Source organism: Micropterus salmoides, unplaced genomic scaffold (genome assembly GCF_014851395.1).
Source record: "Micropterus salmoides isolate LMB-PRFRI ecotype aquatic unplaced genomic scaffold, ASM1485139v1 Ms_hic_scaffold_1076, whole genome shotgun sequence".
NCBI lineage: Eukaryota > Metazoa > Chordata > Actinopteri > Centrarchiformes > Centrarchidae > Micropterus > Micropterus salmoides.
This window is the reverse complement of record NW_024040126.1, coordinates 1-22,446: the sequence shown is the minus strand read 5'-3', so window position 1 is coordinate 22,446 and position 22,446 is coordinate 1. Positions and strand designations below refer to the sequence as shown.

General features: G+C 39.6%; 2 protein-coding genes across 2 annotated transcripts; one reads left to right on the top strand and one right to left on the bottom strand.

The window, feature by feature from the left end:
- The first annotated feature begins 870 nt into the window (after window positions 1-870).
- On the top strand, window positions 871-17,640 carry LOC119896812 (RAC-gamma serine/threonine-protein kinase-like). The gene is made up of 12 exons (XM_038710253.1): window positions 871-1,017; window positions 1,113-1,224; window positions 2,705-2,849; window positions 2,978-3,109; window positions 3,509-3,574; window positions 3,820-3,888; window positions 5,026-5,148; window positions 5,321-5,449; window positions 6,363-6,577; window positions 7,461-7,548; window positions 9,243-9,345; window positions 13,855-17,640. Exons 2-12 carry the CDS (start codon window positions 1,124-1,126, stop codon window positions 13,938-13,940), a joined length of 1,257 nt encoding a protein of 418 aa, XP_038566181.1. The 5' UTR covers window positions 871-1,017; window positions 1,113-1,123; the 3' UTR covers window positions 13,941-17,640.
- A 3-nt stretch (window positions 17,641-17,643) lies between these two features.
- LOC119896811 (tRNA pseudouridine synthase Pus10-like) lies at window positions 17,644-22,306 on the bottom strand (the record flags this gene model as incomplete). The annotated part of the gene is given in 5 exon segments (XM_038710252.1): window positions 17,644-19,424; window positions 20,146-20,245; window positions 21,563-21,705; window positions 22,005-22,122; window positions 22,251-22,306. Coding segments are annotated over 5 exon segments (456 nt in total), but the record flags the coding sequence as incomplete, so codon positions are not given.
- Window positions 22,307-22,446: the final 140 nt, after the last annotated feature.

The window sequence follows — 22,446 nt, the reverse complement described above, 5'->3', positions numbered from 1 at the left end:
TCCCTCATCCAAAGGACTTCTTCAGTTCTGACTGACTGGCAGGGAAACTCAGCTATTTAACCTCAGTGGGGTCGTTGGCCCGGGTCATCGATACCGCTGGTTCGTTAGTGTTCCTTGTTGCTGTGACGACAGTCGTTACAGTCGTTGAGACTACCTGTGGCCAAGACTGAACGACCATCGTTGGTATCTTCACCTGAGGCCATTAGGTTACGTTTGTTGAGTTTCCTGGGAAGTGATGAAAGGACAGCATTGTAAGTGGGGGATAAGTGGTGGCGTAGACCCCCTGTTCAATGACGGCTTCTCAACCCTGGTGTAGATGGTTTCCTTGACACCTCTTTCAAACCATCCATCTTCTCTGTCTAAAATGTGCACCTGGTGGTCCTCAAACGAGTGTCCTCTGTCCTTCAGATGTAAGTAGACTGCAGAGTCTTGACCTGAGGAGTTGGCCCTTCTGTGTTGAGCCATGCGTTTGTGTAGTGGTTGTTTAGTCTCCCCAATATACAGGTCTGTGCATTCCTCACTGCATTGGACCGCATACACTAGATTGCTTTTCTTGTGTTTGGGGGTGCGGTCTTTGGGGTGTACCAGCATCTGTCTTAGTGTGTTGGGGAGACTAAACAGTCAGTGCTGATCAGTTAGGGCAAAACTCCACCCTACCAAACAGGAAATGGCTAACATAAACATGTCAGACTGAAAAAATGTAATAAAATCAAATGACAGTCTCAATATCAGGCTAATACCAGCCTTACATAGACACTTTCCTCTACATTGATTATAAAATTAAAGTGATTCCAATGCCTAAAGTCCAGACTCTGCTGCTTCCAGCTCTGTCCAACATGTTATAGGAGTAGGATGTAACCTGTTGGTGCCACTTTTTTCCCCTCCCTGCAGGTGAGTATATCAAGAACTGGCGACCACGCTACTTTCTGCTGAAGACAGACGGCTCTTTCATCGGCTACAAGGACAAACCACAGGACTCTGACCTGGCCTACCCGCTCAACAACTTCTCTGTAGCAAGTAAGACACGGGCAACAAGGCTGTCATCACATATTTCACACACTAGAAACAAACATCAGTGTAACACCACACATCCGTCTCTGTGTGACTTCCAGAATGTCAGCTGATGAAGACAGAGCGGCCCAAGCCGAACACCTTCATCATCCGCTGTCTGCAGTGGACCACTGTCATCGAGAGGACTTTTCACGTAGACACTCCTGATGAGAGGTGAGCCTTCAGCCCTCCTCCTTTTTTCCTTCCATGTGAGGCTTTTTCTGTATTTATTTGACAGAACAGTGAGAAATAAGGTCACCAGCTCATAACCAATATCTAAACATATCTACAGGAAAATAATCACCCCACTGTCACTATTTTTTAGGTGTATTATTTTCATTTTTGTGATGTATTTATTCTAAATAAATTCAAAAGAGAAGAGAATAAAATAAAATAGAAAATAGAAAATAAAATATTAAAACCACAAATAGTAACTCAATTTCAATAGTCAAATTTCCAATGGAAAAAAAATTATATTGTGTCTGCAAATTTGGGTTTTAAGACACTGACACTGGCTGCTTGTGTACCTAAAAAAAACAAACAAACAAACAAAAAAAACATACGATATGGGAGAGGACTCCCTATCAAAAGATATCAGATGTTAAAGGTCCGGCGTTGGGATTAGGGACAAATAATCTGCAGTTCTCCGCCCTGAACAAGACTGGAAGGTTTTTGTGTTAAATTCTCCTCACACAACAGGAGACTGTCAACTCAGTGAGAAGAAAGACAGGAAGCAGGGGTGTGGGGCTGAGGCTGATCGCCAGGTTTTGAAGGGTTTCGTTCCAAAACACAATATAATGACTTTTTACCTGATGCTTAATGGCTTGTTGTGAACAAGACTCTGCTAACTAGAGTGAGCAGCAGTCATTTTGTCAGAGTAGGTCTGTAGGTTGTTAGGAGGATGGATGTCTTTTGGGTGGATTGGACCATTCATTGGCTCTTGGGTCTCATTGGCCACCAGTTTATTTTATTCAAAAAAAAAAAGTAAGATAACAAACAAATTAAAAGTCAGTATTATAGAAGCTATGTTTGCAAAAGTAGGTAGATTTCTATTTTGCTTTCATTCACTGTCCATTTGGTAGCAGACGGGGCGGACTTTACCACAGTGGACTAGGCACTCCACTAGATTAAGAAATATCAGAATTTGTTTATTATGTGTTTTCTGTGATTGACAGCCTAACTAGCTGCACTTTAAATGTTAACGTAGTAAATTCTGCCTGTTAAATGCACCAGGCAGGTTAAAACAAACAGAGACCTTCTTCTGATGACAGGGTAGTCTCACTAAAGCTGGATTTATCCTTGACAGAAAGGGTTTACGGCAGTCCCATTTCAGACGCCTACAGGAATTTATTGATTCCTAGATGGGCGTCAGATCTCACCTGTTGATAGCACCACCTCCACACTAGATGGATGTACAGTATTGCATGGGATCAGGTGTAGTGTTTTCTGTTTAAATATTGTGTTGAAGATTGTGTTTTTGAACATGTTGACACACATCCATATGTGAGAGTCTATAGTTTCAACTAGCAGTCTCTTAGTTAGGGAAAAAAAAGTTATTTTCGCTTCTCCAAAGATTTATGGTGAGTCTAATGGTGAAGCCACAATTAACCAAGTGCTGTCTGCTGGTATTTTAACCTGTTGTTGTGTCCTGCAGGGACGAATGGGCAGAGGCCATCCAGATGGTAGCTGAGTCTCTGGCCAAACAGGAGGAGGAGGGCATCCTGTGCAGCCCCACCTCCCAGATCGAGAACGTCAACGAGGAGGAGATGGACACCTCCATCAGCCACTACAAACGAAAGGTGACAGTTAGTCTGAGTGCAGTCAACATATCGTTCCTGTTTGTGAAGCTGTCTCACTTTGAGACGAGGATGTGAGTGCAATGGATGGTGGAGAACCAGTTTCTTCATGCCTCTGTTTCTTTGTCCAGACAATGAATGACTTTGACTATCTGAAGCTTCTGGGCAAAGGCACTTTTGGGAAAGTCATTCTGGTGAGGGAGAAGGCGAGTGGTACCTACTACGCCATGAAGATCCTAAAGAAGGAAGTCATCATAGCCAAGGTCCTTTTTAATGTTTCTGTCAGCTTCTACTGGTTTTTGCTGTTTTACACTTTTCAGCTCAGCTTTGTAAAGATTTCTCCATCACTAGATTTATATGTCATATAATCATTTTTTTTTACAAAGATTTACCCTGAGTCTATACCTTAAAATAGCATAATTTTTGTAATACCTTCAGTGTCAGATATTTGGCATGTAACAATTTGTGAAGGATGATCATATTCATTCATAAAAATAATTTACAGATTGGTTTTATACTAGCATTAGCCCGATGTTCACACACCTCCCTGTCGATTACACCCTCAGCCTTTTGACTAAAACAAGAAACCTTCTGCAGGCGAACTCCTTTTGTCTCCTGATTAATCACTCTGCCTCTCCTTCTTTTTTCTTTTTTTATCACAGGATGAAGTTGCTCACACACTCACAGAAAGTAGGGTATTAAAAAACACTCGGCATCCATTCCTAACTGTGAGTATCAGGATGTAGATTGCACGAAACATTACATGAAGACACACCTGTGCTACTTTTCACTTTTTAAAAAGAGAAGCGGTGGCCGCCAACTTCAAAGCCCATTATGATAAGTGTCGTGCAAAGAAGGAAGGATGCACTGAATTCAGACCACAAAGCGTCTGTTCTTAAAAAAATAATGTGTTTGAAGCAAAACGGCTGAGCTCTGCTTGGTTTAAAAAAAATATGTATATATTGTGTTGCAGTCTCTGAAGTACTCGTTCCAGACGAAAGATCGGCTGTGCTTTGTAATGGAGTACGTCAACGGAGGAGAGGTGAGAGAGCAGTGAAGAAGAAATGTTTTTGATGCTGGCGGATGTTCTGTCTTATTTCAACGTGGAAGTTATTTCAAGAATTATTGAAGAATGTTGATTAACAACACAGTGTGAATCAAAGAGCTTTAACAGAAAGCCGTCACTCCTCTCATTAAGTCACATTTGGAGAGTTGTAGGCCTGGGGTGTCCGCTCTGTCGTGGCGTTTTGGTGTCAGTTTATTAATTTCAAGGCAGAGGGACTTGCAATATGTCTTCCGAAGTGTGACTTCAGAGTCCTTCTGTGTCTCTCTAAGGGTTAGGTTAAAAGGAAATTGTATTTAAAATGCATGCCTGATACATAACCTTGTTCTTTTCTTGTTCTTGATCTGTTTGGTGTGAAGAAACTGGCCAGCCGGCCCGGACTGGGACAATAATTCAGGGACTCTTAACGCCAGGCCAAAATCTCTGCATGTTCACAACAAACAACATATACTGTAGTCGTCGTTTTGTTGAAATATTGTTTATGTTTACTGTTTATGCCAGTAACACATGCTTTAGTTGTAGTACTACACACAAGAAGTTCTTCAAAAAACATCCAAAATTGTTAAAAACAGTTGTCCGTTTGTGTGTTTTTGCACCTGGCATTTCTTCATCATAAAAGTCTTATAGTTCTGAGTAATTGGAGATACTTCCACCTGACAAAAGAGTACACAGTTCTTTGTTTTCAGTATTCTTTCATTTTGCATTTTTAACTCTGGCCGGACGCTGTCGGCCGATCATCTAGCCAGAGTAGTATTCATAATAATCGCGACATATTGAATACATTTTGGACATTTTTAAAAAAGATTTCAGATATAATTTGTCTATTTAGAGATACAGTTTGCTACTCTTTCCCATACTGAAATTGAGAGAAGTGGTTATGTACTGTATGTATGAAATATTTCCACACATACACAGACCCAAGCTTTCCTTTACGAGTATGATTTGCTTTAAGCCTTGGTCAAGTTGAAACTGTCATTCCACTGTTGTTTTGAGTGTAACTGCGTGTAAAATGATCTCATCTGCTTCAGCTCAGCCCCTCCTGGATGAATCATCTTAATACAACAAAAATGTCTGAGGTGTATGAACTTTGGTTTTTTCTGTTTGTTTTTTTGGTAGCTGTTTTTCCATTTGTCAAGAGAAAGAGTCTTTTCGGAGGACCGCACCCGTTTCTATGGCGCTGAGATCGTCTCTGCTCTAGACTACCTACATTCTGCCAAGATTGTCTATCGGGATCTGAAGGTAAACTACACCTGCTCTGAGTGAAGTCTTAAGAAAAACCCAACATCAGACACCTGCGCTGAGTTTACAATTATTAGTTTAACATGTAGAAACATACAGAAACGTCCAGATTGGCATTAAGGTTGGAATAACAATGGGTCATGTTTTTTATTTCCCTTGTCTTTCTCATCAGCTGGAGAACCTCATGTTGGACAAAGACGGCCACATCAAGATCACAGACTTTGGCCTCTGCAAAGAAGGCATCACCGACACTGCCACCATGAAGACCTTCTGTGGAACACCAGAGTACCTCGCTCCTGAGGTCAGAGGTCACACTAAACTGAGAATTATAACAAATTGGATGGAACCATGCAGTGCCGATAAAAGTTAACAACCGGAAAAATTAGAAAGTGGTGCTTGGTTTGGGGCGGCTGTGGCTCAGGAGGTAGAGTGGGTTGGCCGTTAATTGGAAGGTTGGCGGTTCGATCCCTGGCTCCCCCTGGTTGCGTGTCGAAGTGTCCTTGGGCAAGACACTGAACCCCGATTTGCCCCTGGCGGCTGTTCCGCGAGTGTATGAATGTGTGTGAATGCTAGTTTTCGTTTGAGCACTTAGGCTCAGTGTATGAATGTGTGTGACTGGTGAATGCAGATGTAGTGTAAAAGCACTTTGAGTGGTTGAAAAGACTAGAAAGGTGCTATACAAGTACGGAGCATTTACATTTACATCTTGGTTGAAGACTGTTTTTGTCCTGTATGATGAAATCAGGAGAGAAGCTTTTTGTCTGATTGTCACCAAACTTCAACCATCGGTCAGAGCCAATGTGGAAGTAGCTTAAAGATGTAGTTCCTCTAATGGCTGACAAATGCTTTCTATACAACAAAGCAGAATGTCACTACCTAATTTCACTTCTTCTAACATGGCTCTAGGTGGAGATTTTGAAAGTTATTTTTCCATTAAAAGGATATGAAAGAGGATATCAGATATGTCAGGGTCTGAAATAGTTACATCAGAAAGCAAAGATCCACAGGTTGGTCTTGAAATTTTAATTTTATTTAACAATGGCTACAATGGACTTTTTGGGTTTTAATATACGCTGTCATTCAATGAAAGTTTAATCTAGTTTCAATGAACAGCTAGACCTCGCAGAAAATATTGGGTAATATTAGGTTAACAATATTTGCCCCTGTTTTTAAGCTTCCTAAGAGGAAATTTAAAGGAAATGATATGTTATCAGGTGCTGGAGGACAACGACTACGGGCGGGCGGTGGACTGGTGGGGTTTGGGTGTGGTGACGTATGAGATGATGTGCGGCCGCCTGCCGTTCTACAACCAGGACCATGAGAAGCTGTTCGAGCTCATCCTCATGGAGGAGATCAAGTTCCCACGAACCCTGTCGGCCGACGCCAAGTCGCTGCTGTCAGGGCTGCTCATCAAGGACCCCAACAAACGGTACACTCACACTCATACACAAACACAATTAATGAACGGGCAGGTGTGGGACTGTGCAGAGAACAGCTGCTGTTTTAAATGGATGCAGAAATGCAGTACTTTCACTTCTGCAGTTTAAAATTCTCCTGTCCTGTGGAGACGGTTAGCAGCCGCTTCTTTTCACCTGCCACAGATGAGCTCCATTGAGAGGATGTAACGCATGGGAGGTTGATGTGCGAGAGTCAAGGACACGATCCCTCACTGGCTTCCCACCCACAAACTTGGCCAGAACTGAGGTTCATTCAGTGGATTTATGACATTGACAGAAGGCCTAAATTGTGCAGGCAAAGTTTTTGCCCACTAGTACAACATAATGCTGAGCTGATGCTGATTCCCCGCGTGGGACATACTGTATAGTCCATCCATCTTTACCAGATTAAATATATTAACAGATATGATCAATGATATAATGAATAAGTTTACATTACATTTATTTAGCTGATGCATTTATACAATGCAATAATAAGTTAGGCAGCAATAAGTTAGGCAGTTATACGTTAAGCAGCCTTGTGCTGTATAATGATTAACAAACAACCTTGTATCTTGTATCTGATATCTTGTATAAGTTCATTCAAACATGTGTTCTGTTGGACAAAAGTGACCGGTGGCTGCTGTTAATTTCCCACTTTGCTTATCCCCGAGGCGTTTTCTGTCTCTAATGAAGAAACTGGTGAAAAGAGGCTACTGCAGCTTCAGAGAGCAAACTCGTTCACCCAGGCGAGTTATTTTGAGATCAGTAGCAGGTGGATATTCTGGTTCCAGAAGACTAGATAAGATAGGATAAGAGCAACGTTTGATGTCTGACTTCAACGTCGTCTTCTTCTTCTCTTCTCTTTTCTGACAGGCTGGGCGGCGGACCAGATGACGCTAAGGAGATCATGCGACACAGTTTCTTTGGCACAATCGACTGGCAGGACGTCTACGACAAGAAGGTGAGAGCGGGATTTAGCTGCTAGACGTCATCCGATCTTCAATGGTTATTTATTGAAACAGCGTACCTGAGATATTCTGGTAGCAGGGTTACCTAATTTTTCAAAAGAAAGTCTGGCTGAGTATACTCCAAAATAGAACGGAAAAGAAAAAAATGACCTCATCTCTAGCTCATTTCAACAACATAAAGCAGTCCAAACAGCACCGGGGCCTCTTAACAACCTCTTACTTCTTCTCCTTGTTTACCTTTCAGAAATATGTCAGTCAAGGTCCTTGTTCCTCTCTGCGTGTCCAAAGTTTAGACTACCCTGGTTTAAACGCAATAGTAGCAAAAACTGCTTTGTTCCATGTTCAATAACCCTTCTTAATATGCACATGTAACTTAGCATTTTAGAGATTGTTGTATGTTTTTATTGTGTTCTATATATTGTGTGTGCAGGTAACTTGTCTTGTGCCCCTGACTGCAAGTCAAGTCTCCCATTTGGGATAATAAAATGACTGACGTGAACTGAACTAAACCTGATCAATGTGGTTTGGCTAGGGCTGGACGATGTGGCGAAGTATCAAACCGTTATTTCTTTCGAGTTTAAAGGCAAAGTTGAAGAAACCTGATGGTTAATTGTGGTTTAAACTCTTCTTTATATTCAACACTTGAGGCCAAACAGCGGACCACTTCACAAATCTGAGGTAGAACATTCAAAACAATTATGATAAAATCTTTGTTTACAAATATACATGAGTAAATTTAAGTAAAAGCTTTTTTCAGTCCTTTTTCCTCAACAAAATAAACATTTTAATAAAAAATTAAGTCCTAATTTGTGTGTGATTCAAGTGAATACTATCAAACATTTATTGAATATTTATTGAACATTTGTCGCAAATTAGATTGCGATAATTATTGTTATTGTTTTATTGTTCAGTTCACTTAAACATCCACATCATACTTATAACTGGAAACCTCCAAATTAGGGCTTTGCGATATGACTAAAATCTCATATCCCAATATAGGTCATTTCATATTTTGATAATGATGTATATCAACGTATATAACATTTTTTGTAAATTTCTCTGTATCATAAACGTTGGGTAACACGATAACAAGTACCATGCTATAGAGTGAACAACAAAACAGTGAGTTGGCAAACTGTGGCTACTTGCTGCTGCAAAGCTAACATGGGAAGACAAGACGGTCCCAGAGCAACACAGCAGCTCCAGACAGCGATACTCACAGCTCTCCTGCTGCTATAGCTAACATCACAACAACACCATGTGTCGGTGAACCAGAAAGTAAGCTGAACACCGTGGGCGAGTCATTTAACATTTCCTGACACACATATCATGGCTGGATAGTGTTGTGTGGGTCGTCCATACAACAGACTTCTGTCTTTGGTATAAGCTCCTCGTTTTTGCTTGCATGGTCTGAGCCCTCCTGTTCAGAATTATGCAGTTATGAGTAAACTTCCCTCTCCCCCATGTTTGTTTATTCTGAATGCAAATTTCTTCATTGCAACACCGGCACACGTGGAAGAACGTACCGCTGTGAAGTTAGTTTTAAGTTGGCTACTCGACACATGTCTGTCATATCGCACAGCCTTACTCCAAATGATGACCATGCCACACCAGTATTTTTTAACTTTCACACAGCCAACTCAGCAACCATACATCTGTCACATCTGTCACTTCCTGTCTATTCCAGCTGGTCCCACCTTTCCAGCCCCAGGTCAGCTCAGAGACGGACACGCGCTACTTCGACGAGGAGTTCACAGCACAGACCATCACCATCACTCCGCCGGAAAAATGTAAGAATGTGTTGCTACCTCCACTGACACCAGATCAGATTCCTGAGGCATCAGGCCGGTGCTGATCTCCTATTAACAGCACATCTGTGTTAGTTTGCCTCTAATATGATGGAGCATTTTACTTTCCATCTGCCTCATCTTGACTTAAAGGGGAATTTATTCATCAGCTCTGTCTTCTGACTCTGGAGAAGCTTTGTTTATGTCTGAGGAAATTACCTTAGCGATTTTGTCATCTAGGCCCATTTATAAAAAGTTGATTTGACCTCGCTGCTTTCACTTATTAAAAAAAATCTGCTTCACAAGTCCCTCAACTTTACACACAAAATACTGTTTTAATGAGCTCTGGAGCCCTTAAAGATTAATGCTTACTTTCATCCAGAAACAGCATTTTTATCAAATATTTTAACATTTTCAAAAACCAAAGCGGCTTTTAAGGGTTTTACTAAATAAAATGTTCAAAATTCAGTTGACAAAGAAAAATAAAAATCTAATACAAAAGCTAGAAAGATTTATCTTTAAATTATGTGGAAAATGATATCAAAGACCAGCTCATAAATGTAGCCTCATTTCATTTCTTAGTAACACTTTTGAGTATTAAAAAACAGCAGGGATAGTTTAAAGTGGTCATATTCTGCTCATTTTCAAGTTCATAATCTTATTTAGTGGTTGTACCAGAACAGGTTTACATTTTGAAAAAACTGCATATTTTTGTCATGGGAGGGGAACTCCCTTTTGGGTTTGTACACTTTGCAAACCTCTTACATGCACAAAAAATATATTTAACTCAATAAAGGAGAGGGAAAAAGCAAAATATGACCTCTTTAATATTTTGATATTTTAGATGGTTTAAATGAGCAGAGTTTTCAAAAATGTGATCAAAATATGGTATAGTTCACCATATTTGGTAATATATGGTATATTATATGTTGTAAAATAGCAGGAGAGGAGAATTCCGTTGCATTGTTTAAGGTTCGGGGTTTGCTAGCATTTAATAAAGTTATATATTTAACTCAGTGATGAGCTTTCGTTGGCTGTTTAGTGGCAGCTTAATTCATGTTCACAACAAGGGCTGCAGCTAACAATTGTTTTCATTATCGACTAATCTGCCGACTATTTTCACAGTTAATCGTTTAGTCTCTAAAAAGTCAAGAAATTGTGAAATAAGCTCATCATAATTTTCCAGAGACCAAAGTGACGTCTTTAAATTGCTTCTTTTGTCCAATCAACAGTCCAAAACCCAAAGACTCTTCATTCACTTTCATAAATGACACAGAATGGCAGCAATTCCTCCCATTTCAGAAGATGAAACCAGCAATTCCTCCCATTTCACAAGATGAAACCATTTCACAAGATGAAACCAGCAATTCCTCCCATTTCAGAAGATGAAACCATTTCACAAGATGAAACCAGCAATTCCTCACATTTCAGAAGATGAAACCAGCAATTCCTCCCATTTCAGAAGATGAAACCAGCAATTCCTCCCATTTCACAAGATGAAACCATTTCACAAGATGAAACCAGCAATTCCTCCCATTTCAGAAGATGAAACCATTTCACAAGATGAAACCAGCAATTCCTCACATTTCAGAAGATGAAACCAGCAATTCCTCCCATTTCAGAAGATGAAACCAGCAATTCCTCACATTTCAGAAGATGAAACCATTTCAGAAGATGAAACCAGCAATTCCTCCCATTTCAGAAGATGAAACCATTTCACAAGATGAAACCAGCAATTCCTCACATTTCAGAAGATGAAACCAGCAATTCCTCCCATTTCAGAAGATGAAACCAGCAATTCCTCACATTTCAGAAGATGAAACCATTTCAGAAGATGAAACAAGCAATTCCTCACATTTCAGAAGATGAAACCATTTCACAAGATGAAACCAGCAATTCCTCACATTTCAGAAGATGAAACCATTTCACAAGATGAAACCAGCAATTCCTCCCATTTCACAAGATGAAACCATTTCACAAGATGAAACCAGCAATTCCTCCCATTTCAGAAGATGAAACAAGCAATTCCTCACATTTCAGAAGATGAAACCATTTCACAAGATGAAACAAGCAATTCCTCCCATTTCAGAAGATGAAACCATTTCAGAAGATGAAACCAGCAATTCCTCCCATTTCAGAAGATGAAACAAGCAATTCCTCACATTTCAGAAGATGAAACCATTTCACAAGATGAAACCAGCAATTCCTCCCATTTCAGAAGATGAAACCATTTCAGAAGATGAAACAAGCAATTCCTCACATTTCAGAAGATGAAACCATTTCAGAAGATGAAACAAGCAATTCCTCACATTTCAGAAGATGAAACAAGCAATTCCTCACATTTCAGAAGATGAAACCATTTCAGAAGATGAAACAAGCAATTCCTCACATTTCAGAAGATGAAACCAGCAATTCCTCACATTTCAGAAGATGAAACCATTTCAGAAGATGAAACAAGCAATTCCTCACATTTCAGAAGATGAAACCATTTCACAAGATGAAACAAGCAATTCCTCCCATTTCAGAAGATGAAACCATTTCAGAAGATGAAACCATTTCAGAAGATGAAACCAGCAATTCCTCCCATTTCAGAAGATGAAACCAGCAATTCCTCCCATTTCAGAAGATGAAACAAGCAATTCCTCACATTTCAGAAGATGAAACCATTTCAGAAGATGAAACCAGCAATTCCTCCCATTTCAGAAGATGAAACCATTTCAGAAGGTGAAACAAGCAATTCCTCACATTTCAGAAGATGAAACCATTTCACAAGATGAAACCAGCAATTCCTCCCATTTCAGAAGATGAAACCATTTCAGAAGATGAAACCAGCAATTCCTCACATTTCAGAAGATGAAACAAGCAATTCCTCACATTTCAGAAGATGAAACCATTTCACAAGATGAAACAAGCAATTCCTCCCATTTCAGAAGATGAAACCATTTCAGAAGATGAAACCAGCAATTCCTCCCATTTCAGAAGATGAAACAAGCAATTCCTCACATTTCAGAAGATGAAACCATTTCACAAGATGAAACCAGCAATTCCTCACATTTCAGAAGATGAAACCATTTCACAAGATGAAACCAGCAATTCCTCACATTTCAGAAGATGAAACAAGCAATTCCTCACATTTCACAAGATGAAACCATTTCACAAGATGAAACAAGCAATTCCTCCCATTTCAGAAGATGAAACCATTTCAGAAGATGAAACCAGCAATTCCTCCCATTTCAGAAGATGAAACAAGCAATTCCTCACATTTCAGAAGATGAAACCATTTCAGAAGATGAAACAAGCAATTCCTCACATTTCACAAGATGAAACAAGCAATTCCTCCCATTTCAGAAGATGAAACCATTTCAGAAGATGAAACCAGCAATTCCTCCCATTTCAGAAGATGAAACAAGCAATTCCTCACATTTCAGAAGATGAAACAAGCAATTCCTCACATTTCAGAAGATGAAACAAGCAATTCCTCACATTTCAGAAGATGAAACCATTTCACAAGATGAAACCAGCAATTCCTCCCATTTCAGAAGATGAAACCATTTCAGAAGATGAAACAAGCAATTCCTCACATTTCAGAAGATGAAACAAGCAATTCCTCACATTTCAGAAGATGAAACCATTTCAGAAGATGAAACAAGCAATTCCTCACATTTCAGAAGATGAAACCAGCAATTCCTCACATTTCAGAAGATGAAACAAGCAATTCCTCCCATTTCAGAAGATGAAACCATTTCAGAAGATGAAACCAGCAATTCCTCCCATTTCAGAAGATGAAACAAGCAATTCCTCACATTTCAGAAGATGAAACCATTTCAGAAGATGAAACAAGCAATTCCTCCCATTTCAGAAGATGAAACCATTTCAGAAGATGAAACCATTTCAGAAGATGAAACCAGCAATTCCTCACATTTCAGAAGATGAAACCATTTCAGAAGATGAAACAAGCAATTCCTCACATTTCAGAAGATGAACCCATTTCAGAAGATGAAACAAGCAATTCCTCACATTTCAGAAGATGAAACCAGCAATTCCTCACATTTCAGAAGATGAAACCAGCAATGTTTCATATTTTTACTCAAAAATTCATCGATTATCAGAATAGTTGTCCGTTAATTTTCTTTTGATCGAAAAGTACATACATACATCGATTAACTGACTAATTGCTGCAGCTCTATTCACAACTACTGTAGCTACAACCTGATAGTGCGATAAACAAACATTAAATGTAAGTCACATGTTCAAAGAACAGGCTACTTGCAGTCCTTTTACACCAAAGGTTTTGTCAGCTGGGAACTGAATCCAAAGTGAAACCTTCTGTCTGAACCGAATCAATGAGAGCCTAAATGTTCGATTCATTCATTAATTCTTGGTCCAGAGCCAAATATCTTGACAACTATTTCAAGGATTGCTGTGAAAGCTGTGTTTGACATGACATACGTATTTCCTATACTATCCTATCAACATATAATGGCTGTTGTGTCTCTGTTTCTGTCTCTACAGACGACGAGGACGGGATGGACGCGGCGGACAACGAGCGAAGGCCTCATTTCCCACAGTTCTCCTACTCAGCCAGCGGGCGGGAGTGAGCGCTCGGGGCCCAGCCAGCCAGTATCGTACCCATTCGTGGCCATTTTGAGGAAAACACGTAGCCATTTTAGGGAAAAAAAATACCAGTCTCCCCTCTTTTTCTCCTTCTCTGCCTCCTCACAGATGGGGAGAAGTCTTTTTAGGGACTTTAAAAGAGGTTTTTGCACAGTGGGATAGACTCCAGCCGGTCTCCCCACACTAAAAAATAAGTCTCCTACATTTTCAGCGCTATTTACTGCAGAAGGCAATGTTTTTGTTATTTATTTTTTTCTCTTTGTCAGTATTAAGTTGTCGACCCGGGTTGCGTTCATCTTTATTTTTTGTTTGATGTTCTGCCCTTTTTCTTTTTGACTTTTTGCACTTGGTTTGGAAGAGCCGTTTTAGGGAACAAAAAACCAAAAATGTTGCCTTACGTGTGCAGATGTTTCGTATCATACCGACAGGGTGATTTTTGTTTGTTTGTTTGTTTTGGGAGAGGGCGGGCGGTTTTCGGGGTTGAGAATAAGTGCATGGCTCGTGGATCACTCAAAAAAAAAAAAAAAAAAACACCTACAAAAATGTTTTCTCTCTCATACATTTGCCATGGCAGCGCACATTCCCCAATCCCATGGCAATGAAGATCACCGTCTACAGGTCAACAAAAAACAAGCAAAAGAAAGACGAGCGAGGACGAGTCTGTATCATTCCTTTCATTGTTGCAGTGTTACTACTTTGCTGTTGTATTTTTTCAACCCATGTTTTTTTCTCGCACTCTACTTCTAAGTTGTTCTTTTACTTTGAAACAGGAAACACTAAACTGCCAGAAACTGCACAGTTCACTCAGGCGCCACAGAGCACAACCGCGTTCAAACTCAGCTAACCGCTCCAGCTTTCCACAGCCGGCAGGGGAACGAGGCCTTTCTCTGCTTTCTCACCGCTCCTCCTCCTCCTCTTCACCTCCTCACCTCCGCTCTTCTGTTTCCTCATCGTAGCTGTAGGACTAGTGGAATGGGTGTTTACACAGGGACATGTGGCTTAATGTATGTATGTACTGTATGTATGCGGGACAAGGGGGTTAACCATATGCTGTCATAGCACACACACACACACACACACACACACATATATTCACACTCAGAAACAGGAAACAGCTGTGAGTTCTGCGTACTGATCAGACTGAAGTCGACAGTTTACTCCACACAAAATCAAATTAGTTGTTTTCTTAAACGAACAGAATATCAGAACGCCAAGTGTGTTTGTGAAACAGCAACAGTTGATGTCAGGTGAAGAACCGCACAGTAAATGTGTTTATCCACTCCATTTCACAAGTGTTTTTCTTAATTGTAAACTAAATCCACATCAGTCACTCAGCAGCTCGAGTTCTTCTAATTGCAAATAAATAAAAGGAGGAATGTTAACCCTCCATTTTCCTCCTACTAAAAAAACTCTCAGTATCAGTGATATTTCTGGAAAATAGGAGGTTAAGTGGAGCAGTAGCAGCTGAAACAACCTAATAAATCATGTCATAACTATGAGCATGTTAAAGGAGTAGTTTAAAACTAAACTAATCCACTAAACCAGAATGTAATTTTTCTTGTAGTTTCAGTTAAGTTTCGCCTCCTCTACGAGGCTTACTGCTAAAAACCTTTTGGTATCCTGGCAGCGTTTGTATTTATAACTAAATCAGAGGGGTTAGGGTTGGGACTGATGGTTGTGTTCGTGCAGTAAGATTACGCAGCGCTTAAGTGATATGAGTTTGGAATCATGGTGGGATTTCCTCAAAACAAGAATATTTTCTCATAACAGGAAATAAACACTAAATATGAGAGTAGAGGCCTCCACGGGTCCATTTAGAACCCCAGTGGGTCCAAAGGATTTAGTCTAATCAGGTCAGTTACAGTCCTGTTGCACAGCATTGCAGCATTTTGGATGACATATATAATATGTGCACTTGTGGATTTAGGTGGGTTTACCACAGGTCTGCTTTGGTTTCAGTTTAGTAGTGAGCCTGTAGACCAGACTACAATCCCTGGCAGCAACACATCCTGCTTGTATTTACAACTACAAGCACAATCTTAGTGAGTCCCGGCCTCTAGTGGTCTGAGAGGTGCACAACACTTGGACAACCCTGAAAAACCTTTGATTCATTCAGAGGTTGGTACCGAACACAATGAACTCACTGCGTGGATCAAAGTTTAATGTGACTTTTTCGGCCATTTCACCTGTGAAAACACATTTGTTTTGTTTCTGGAAAATACTGCCGACTTCAGCTGCTCTGCAGAAATCAGCTCACACTCTTCAGGGTTCCTGCACACATCTGGAAAGGTTCAGAGGAAGAATTTGGTGATTTCCAGGTCTTAAAAGCTATTTGCAATTGCTACAGATTTTGGAAAATTGTTTGTTTTCTGCTGCCCTGTCATCTCATACTCTTGAAGTTCATGTGTAAAAGTGATGAAATAGGTCAGAGACATGAAACATATCGAAGAGCAAGAGTCTTGTGATACTTTTGGACAACTTTGGACCTTTGGGCAACTGTGTGGGAACCCTGACAGCATACACAAGGCTTTCATTCATGTTCACACACAAATACAACAGATAAAAACAAAGACTGTTTTTAGACGATAAATCAGAGTGAAGATTTAATTTATCACACAGACACTAACAGAAACGAGGCTTCTAGCTCCAGATGCAGGGGTTCTGTTCCCCGTGTATCCTGTTGGTATTGTGGGGGGAAAAAAAAAACTTTATTTATACACACGTATATGTTTCTAGATCTGAACTGAGGGTATCAATAAATCACTAATCATGTCACAGTTCACGAGAAAAACTGAGCCATGAGACACTCATGTATGAAGACTGTGAGGACTGCCAGTAAAAAAGTCGCCCCCAAACTTGTTGATGTAAATATGCAATGCCTTTTTATTTTTATTTTTATTTTTATTTTTTTGGGATCTTTAGTGGCATCTTGACGGACGAGACATAAACTTTTTCCTTTACCCGTGTGACTGTACTTCAAGCTTGCTGATGAGAATAACAACAACAACCACGATTCAAAAACTGCATTTAAAAAGAAGAAATAATTTTAAAAAAGACAGCGTCAAAGACTGGACCCTTCCATTTATATATATATTTTTTTCTGTGTTGATACACGGACTCGACTAGTTATCGTCCACGGAGGGTGTTTCCATGAAGACAACCCCCCCTCCCCCCTGCCTTCCTTTTGTCGCCATGGACCCCAAAATGGATCGACTCCCAAATTTCTGAGGACATGACTGTAACTGTGGAGCCTGCACTGTCGTTTGTTTCCCTTCACCCTTTAAAAAAATAAAATAAAAAAAAATAAAAATAGGACAAAAATATAAAAAGTGGGACCGTGGCTGACATTTTTTACTTTTTTTCTTTTGCAGTGCTGGTTTCATCAGGTTGTTCCAATCCCATCATCCCTTGCTCCTCCTTTTTTTTGTACCATAGTATTTGTTTTATTTATGTTTGTCATTCTAGGCAGTGTTTCCTTGTATGTCGTTAAAAAAAGGCACCTCTTGAAAGTCGTTGAAGGATGATGATGATGGATGCATTAACTGAAGTCTCTTTTTATTCTTTTTTGGATCGTTTGCTTGTTTGTTTTCTTACCAAAACATTAGGGCAAGAACCCAGTAGTGGACTTGCATTGGCGTGGTAGTATTTATTTTGAATTAAATTAAAAGAAATACATTTCAGGGTTTCTGCTGTTGTGACTCTTTATTTCAGCTGTTTCTGGATCTTCTCTGCCTGTCTGAGGCAATGACCATCAGCGTGGAGAGAAAAAAAAAATGGCGTCTTGGTTTTTGTCAAGTCTTGATTTATTTAAAGAAAATCTGTCACGGCTGTGTTTCAGGCCAAATTCAAGGAAAACAAAAACAGACTGAAGTTCATTACTCCTCAACTCTGTATCCAACATAACAAAACTTGCTAATATACAACCTGCATGTACTTCACATTAGAGGTGACCTTTTCCAGCATACCACTGGAGCAAGTGTCATTATGAAACCTGAGATTTGACACCAAAAAGATCCTTTCTGATACAATAATTTTGAGCAATATTAACTTTTTTTCATAGAACAAAAGAAGCAAACGTTCTCAAATGTGTAAATGTTGTCTAATCAGCCTTTACAGGAACTTCGCCAAAATAAAAGTCTCAAAGTGGCAAAGTTTTAATTTTAAATCAGAATAGCATACCAAAGACTAAATGAAGATCAATAATCTGTCCACACATTCAGTGTCGACTCCCATTATTTGACAGTTTTCTGTACTCTGGTTTATATGGAAAAGTATTGGAAGTTCGAGACCCACATAGAATCTGATTTATTCAGATTAACACCTCTCAAAATATAAAGAGACTGTTGTTTCTAGTATTTGTCATCGTATTTGCTACAGATTTGAAATTTCTGATTGTGGTTTTATTTTCTGTCTTAATTTGTTTTCAGTTCATTTTGTTGTGAAAATAATTAGCAGACATTTGAAACTTGGTTGAGGTACATGATGTGAACATTGTCTACTTTGTCAGTTGCTTTGCGGTTGCATGGAAATACAGAGATTGAATTGATTTCCACCATGCAACAATAATGTTAATTTAGCATGCTAATGTTAGCATCGCTCGTGCATAACAGCATGCGAATATGGTAGTCCTCAGCTCTCTTCCCTATGCACCTGGAGGTGAAAATCAAAACATTATTTTTACATTTTGTCATGAAGTAGGCTGTTGAAATATGTTGTTTTGTTTTGCCAGCAGTGGAAGCACACAGCTTGGATAACAGTTAAAAATACATTGTTTGGATTTTCCTTCTACAGTTTGCCTCAGAAACGATATGCTACTGAATCATGGAGAACGGTGCTGAGACTGCAGATGGAGCTACATGAAACTCAAAAGTACAGCTGAGTCTAAACATGTAGAACTGAGCCTGACTAGCTGAAATGTCCTAAATGGCCACCATACACAGGATGAACCCTCTTGATTTACCTCTGGTGCCACCCTCAGAACAAAATAGACATTTTGGTGGTAACGAGCAAAGAACACAAGAGTTGTTTTTCCATTTTTCATCCATACGATCAAAATAAAAATCTAGCATGTGACTTGCCAGAAACTACACAACAGAATAAGATCACGAGAAAGTATTACTAAACATTTTCTGTGATACAACTGAAGACACGGTCACGTTTGATGCGTTTTGATCAGAATCCAGAACCAAAACATCAACAGACCAGGTGTCACAAAGCAGCCAGCAGGGCTATCTGACTGGAGTTCATGGTTTCCTCTTCAGCTCCAACCAGCGTCCACACCACGTCATGGTTTCAGTCTCAGACACTCTGATCCTGGTCGATGGTTTGGTGTAACGCTCCCACGTCCTCGGCTGCTGACGGAAGCAGTTCGCTCTCACCGAGATCGAACCTGTGGCCTCTCAGATACAGGACGAGGCCGGCGGCAGCGTTCACTCTGGTATGGACGGAGGCCAGTCCACGTCCACAGACTGAGAAGAAACACACAGACATGCAGATTATATTCAGCATCCAGGGATCTACAGCTGTTTGATGTTTAAAGATAGCAGGAACATAATCTGTTCTATGGAAGCCCATTTCTGCCACAGTCATGAAAGTCTTGCAAGTCATAACGCGAATAAACACAACTCGCGACTACTACAGAGGTATGAAACCAAAGTTAACATTTAATTGCAATAAAAGGATCAAACTGATGCCGAAATAACTACAGCATGTAGCTGATTTGTTAATCATTTGAATTATTGCTTTGTCAACAACTTTTAGAATGTTTGTTTTCTAAATGGAGTTCAGGTCAGTCAGGCCTGTGCTAGGCTAACTTTTTCACAGTGCAACAATAGCTGGAATCAAGTAACAGACACATTTTCTGAACTTAACCAGGTTGCTCATCTTCCGCACTTACTTTCCTCCAAGCAATGTCCAGTTTTTATATAATTATGAAGTCATTATTTAGAGAGAAAGTTTTCATTATAATGACCTTCAGGATTTTTTTTTGTTTCATCATCACAGTGGCAGAAATGGACTTCCATATATCCAGAGCAGCAGAAGTAGATAAAGATTTATTCAGATGAATACCTCTAAAATATGAGTTTTTAGTATTTGTCATTTAATTACTACATATTGAAAATTTCTGAATAGATTATAATCCCATATTGTTGGAATTATATGTATTGTTTGATTTTTTTTTCACCCCACCTCCACGTCCAGCTCCAGGATGTCGGTTTCTGTCTTCAGCAGCTCACACAGGTTGGGTTTGGTGCGACCAAAGTCTCCGTGGACAAACTCTTTGATGTAACTGTTGGTTGACGTTCAGGAGCACATCGTGAACAACGATGCAAAATCAGCAACAGGTTCCCGAAAGACATATTTTTAAAACTTTTAAATGCTGCTTTTACAGCAGTTTAAAAATGAAATAGACGTCTGGCAAAAGTTGGCTGTTTGTACCTAAATACAGCTGATGAACATACAGTTTATATGGGTGGAATAAGACGACTAGCTGTACTTACACTGCACATTAACAGTTAATATATTTATAAGATTTGACTTATAGTGTGATGCCTGATTTATTCTTTGCTTATTTGCACTGACTTGTTTATGTTTTATATACCGATTGTCCTAAATCACTGTGTGATGCAAATTTTTTATTTTATCTCGACTAGTTTACATTTTACATTGACTGTAAAGCACTTTGTTACCTGTATTGATAAGTTCTATACAAAATAATTATAACAGCTAATTCTAATGAAATCATTCTTAGAATGATTAAAGTTGTGCGGTGGGGAAAGAAATATTTGTAGACCTTGTACTAAAGTAAAAGTAACAATACCGCAGTATTGAAATACTTTGTTACAATTAAAATCATGCATTTCATTTTTTTCTTAAGCAAAACTTACCAAAACATAAAAGGTCCGTGCGTGAGGTATAATTCATCTGCAGTTGTTCTACTTGCGCTAATGTAAATGTATACTGAACAGTGCGAGTTCATTTTTCCAGAGCCGATGCTGCTTAAAAGATGTTATGTTGTTGTCGCATTGAATGAAGACGTGCGATGTAATTTAGTGCACCAAAGCGTCGGCTTGTTCCATTTTCCTACTTGTACAATGGGAAATGAACAAGAAAGTCTAAAACCCGGAAACAGAGACCGCTCGCCTTCAAAATAAAAATGTCTCACACTGTTCAATAAACATTTGCATTAGAGCAAGTAGGACAATGAAATTAAGAAATACCCCCTAAACTGGCTGTTTTCATCATACTTCACGCACGGACCAGAAAAGCACTCATTATGCAGAATGGCACTGATTTTTCAGTTTTAACTATTGGATTATAATTATTATATGCATTAATTGTAATCATAATGCATCAAAGGTGGACCCAATTTTTTTTTATTTTATAAACTTGATCTGCTGGGTAGCTCGTTTTTTATAACTTCAAAACATTTGGGATGATTATTTTTCTGTAATGTTCATCTCAATCTGCAAAGTGAATACAATACTAGAGTAAATGTACAGCTACTGTCCACCACTAAAGTTAAACTGTGTCTGAGATGACCTGAAAAAGCCTTTCCATTTTTTTCCCCCACTGTGGAGAAACAACAGATTTGAAGGGAGGATACGTCCCGGCCTGTGTCTTCAGCCCCAGGTAGAAGTGATGAGAGTCCAGGAAGCGGGTGTTCATGTTGTGGATGACGCGCTGACGAACGGCCAGCGCCCGCCGGTGCAAAACCCTCAGAGGAGTCTTCTGGTCCAGAGTCAGATCCTGCAGGATGAAGCCCACCGTTTACTTTATATTCTGATCTTCATCCAGTCAGTGAGTTTATTCCAGGTGGTCTCTCAGCACCCTCACTGGAGATACTGATTCTCCATTTGTAGCTTTTAAATGATCATATTACTAATATATATTCAAGTCAGCCTAAAGGCTCTTTTAATCTCTCGGCTTTACATAAATAAAATGACGTGTGTGTGTGTGTGTGTGTGTGTGTGTGTGTGTGTGTGTGTGTGTGTGTGTGTGTGTGTGTGTGTGGTGTGTGTGTGTGTGTGTGTGTGTGTTGTAGTGACCTTGATGTCGTCGAGGAAGGTGAGGTCTTCGCTCTGGATGGGTTTCTGGGTCCAGATCAGCGCCGTGTACGACTTGGTTTTCTCCTCCTCTCCCTCCTTCATCCGACTCATGGCCTCTCTACAGTTTGGCACATAACACACTTTGTTTTCTCAACTGTCTTTTATATCATTTATTTTATTACAGATACTACTTAAAAAACGCAGGGGCAGTTTAGTTAGTGTGTTGTACGGTTCATATTTTCTCACCTGGTAACGATCTGCAGGTCTCTCACTTTGATTTTGTCGGAAGAGTTGTTAATGGTCTAAAATCAAAAAAAAAAAACAAGGTTAGTGGTCGTAAAGAACATATGAGGACATAAAACCGGTATCTGCGTAGCTCTGTTAGTGTTATGAGAGCTTTCAACAAAGAGAGCGATTAAGAGTCAACATCAGCTTTATAAAA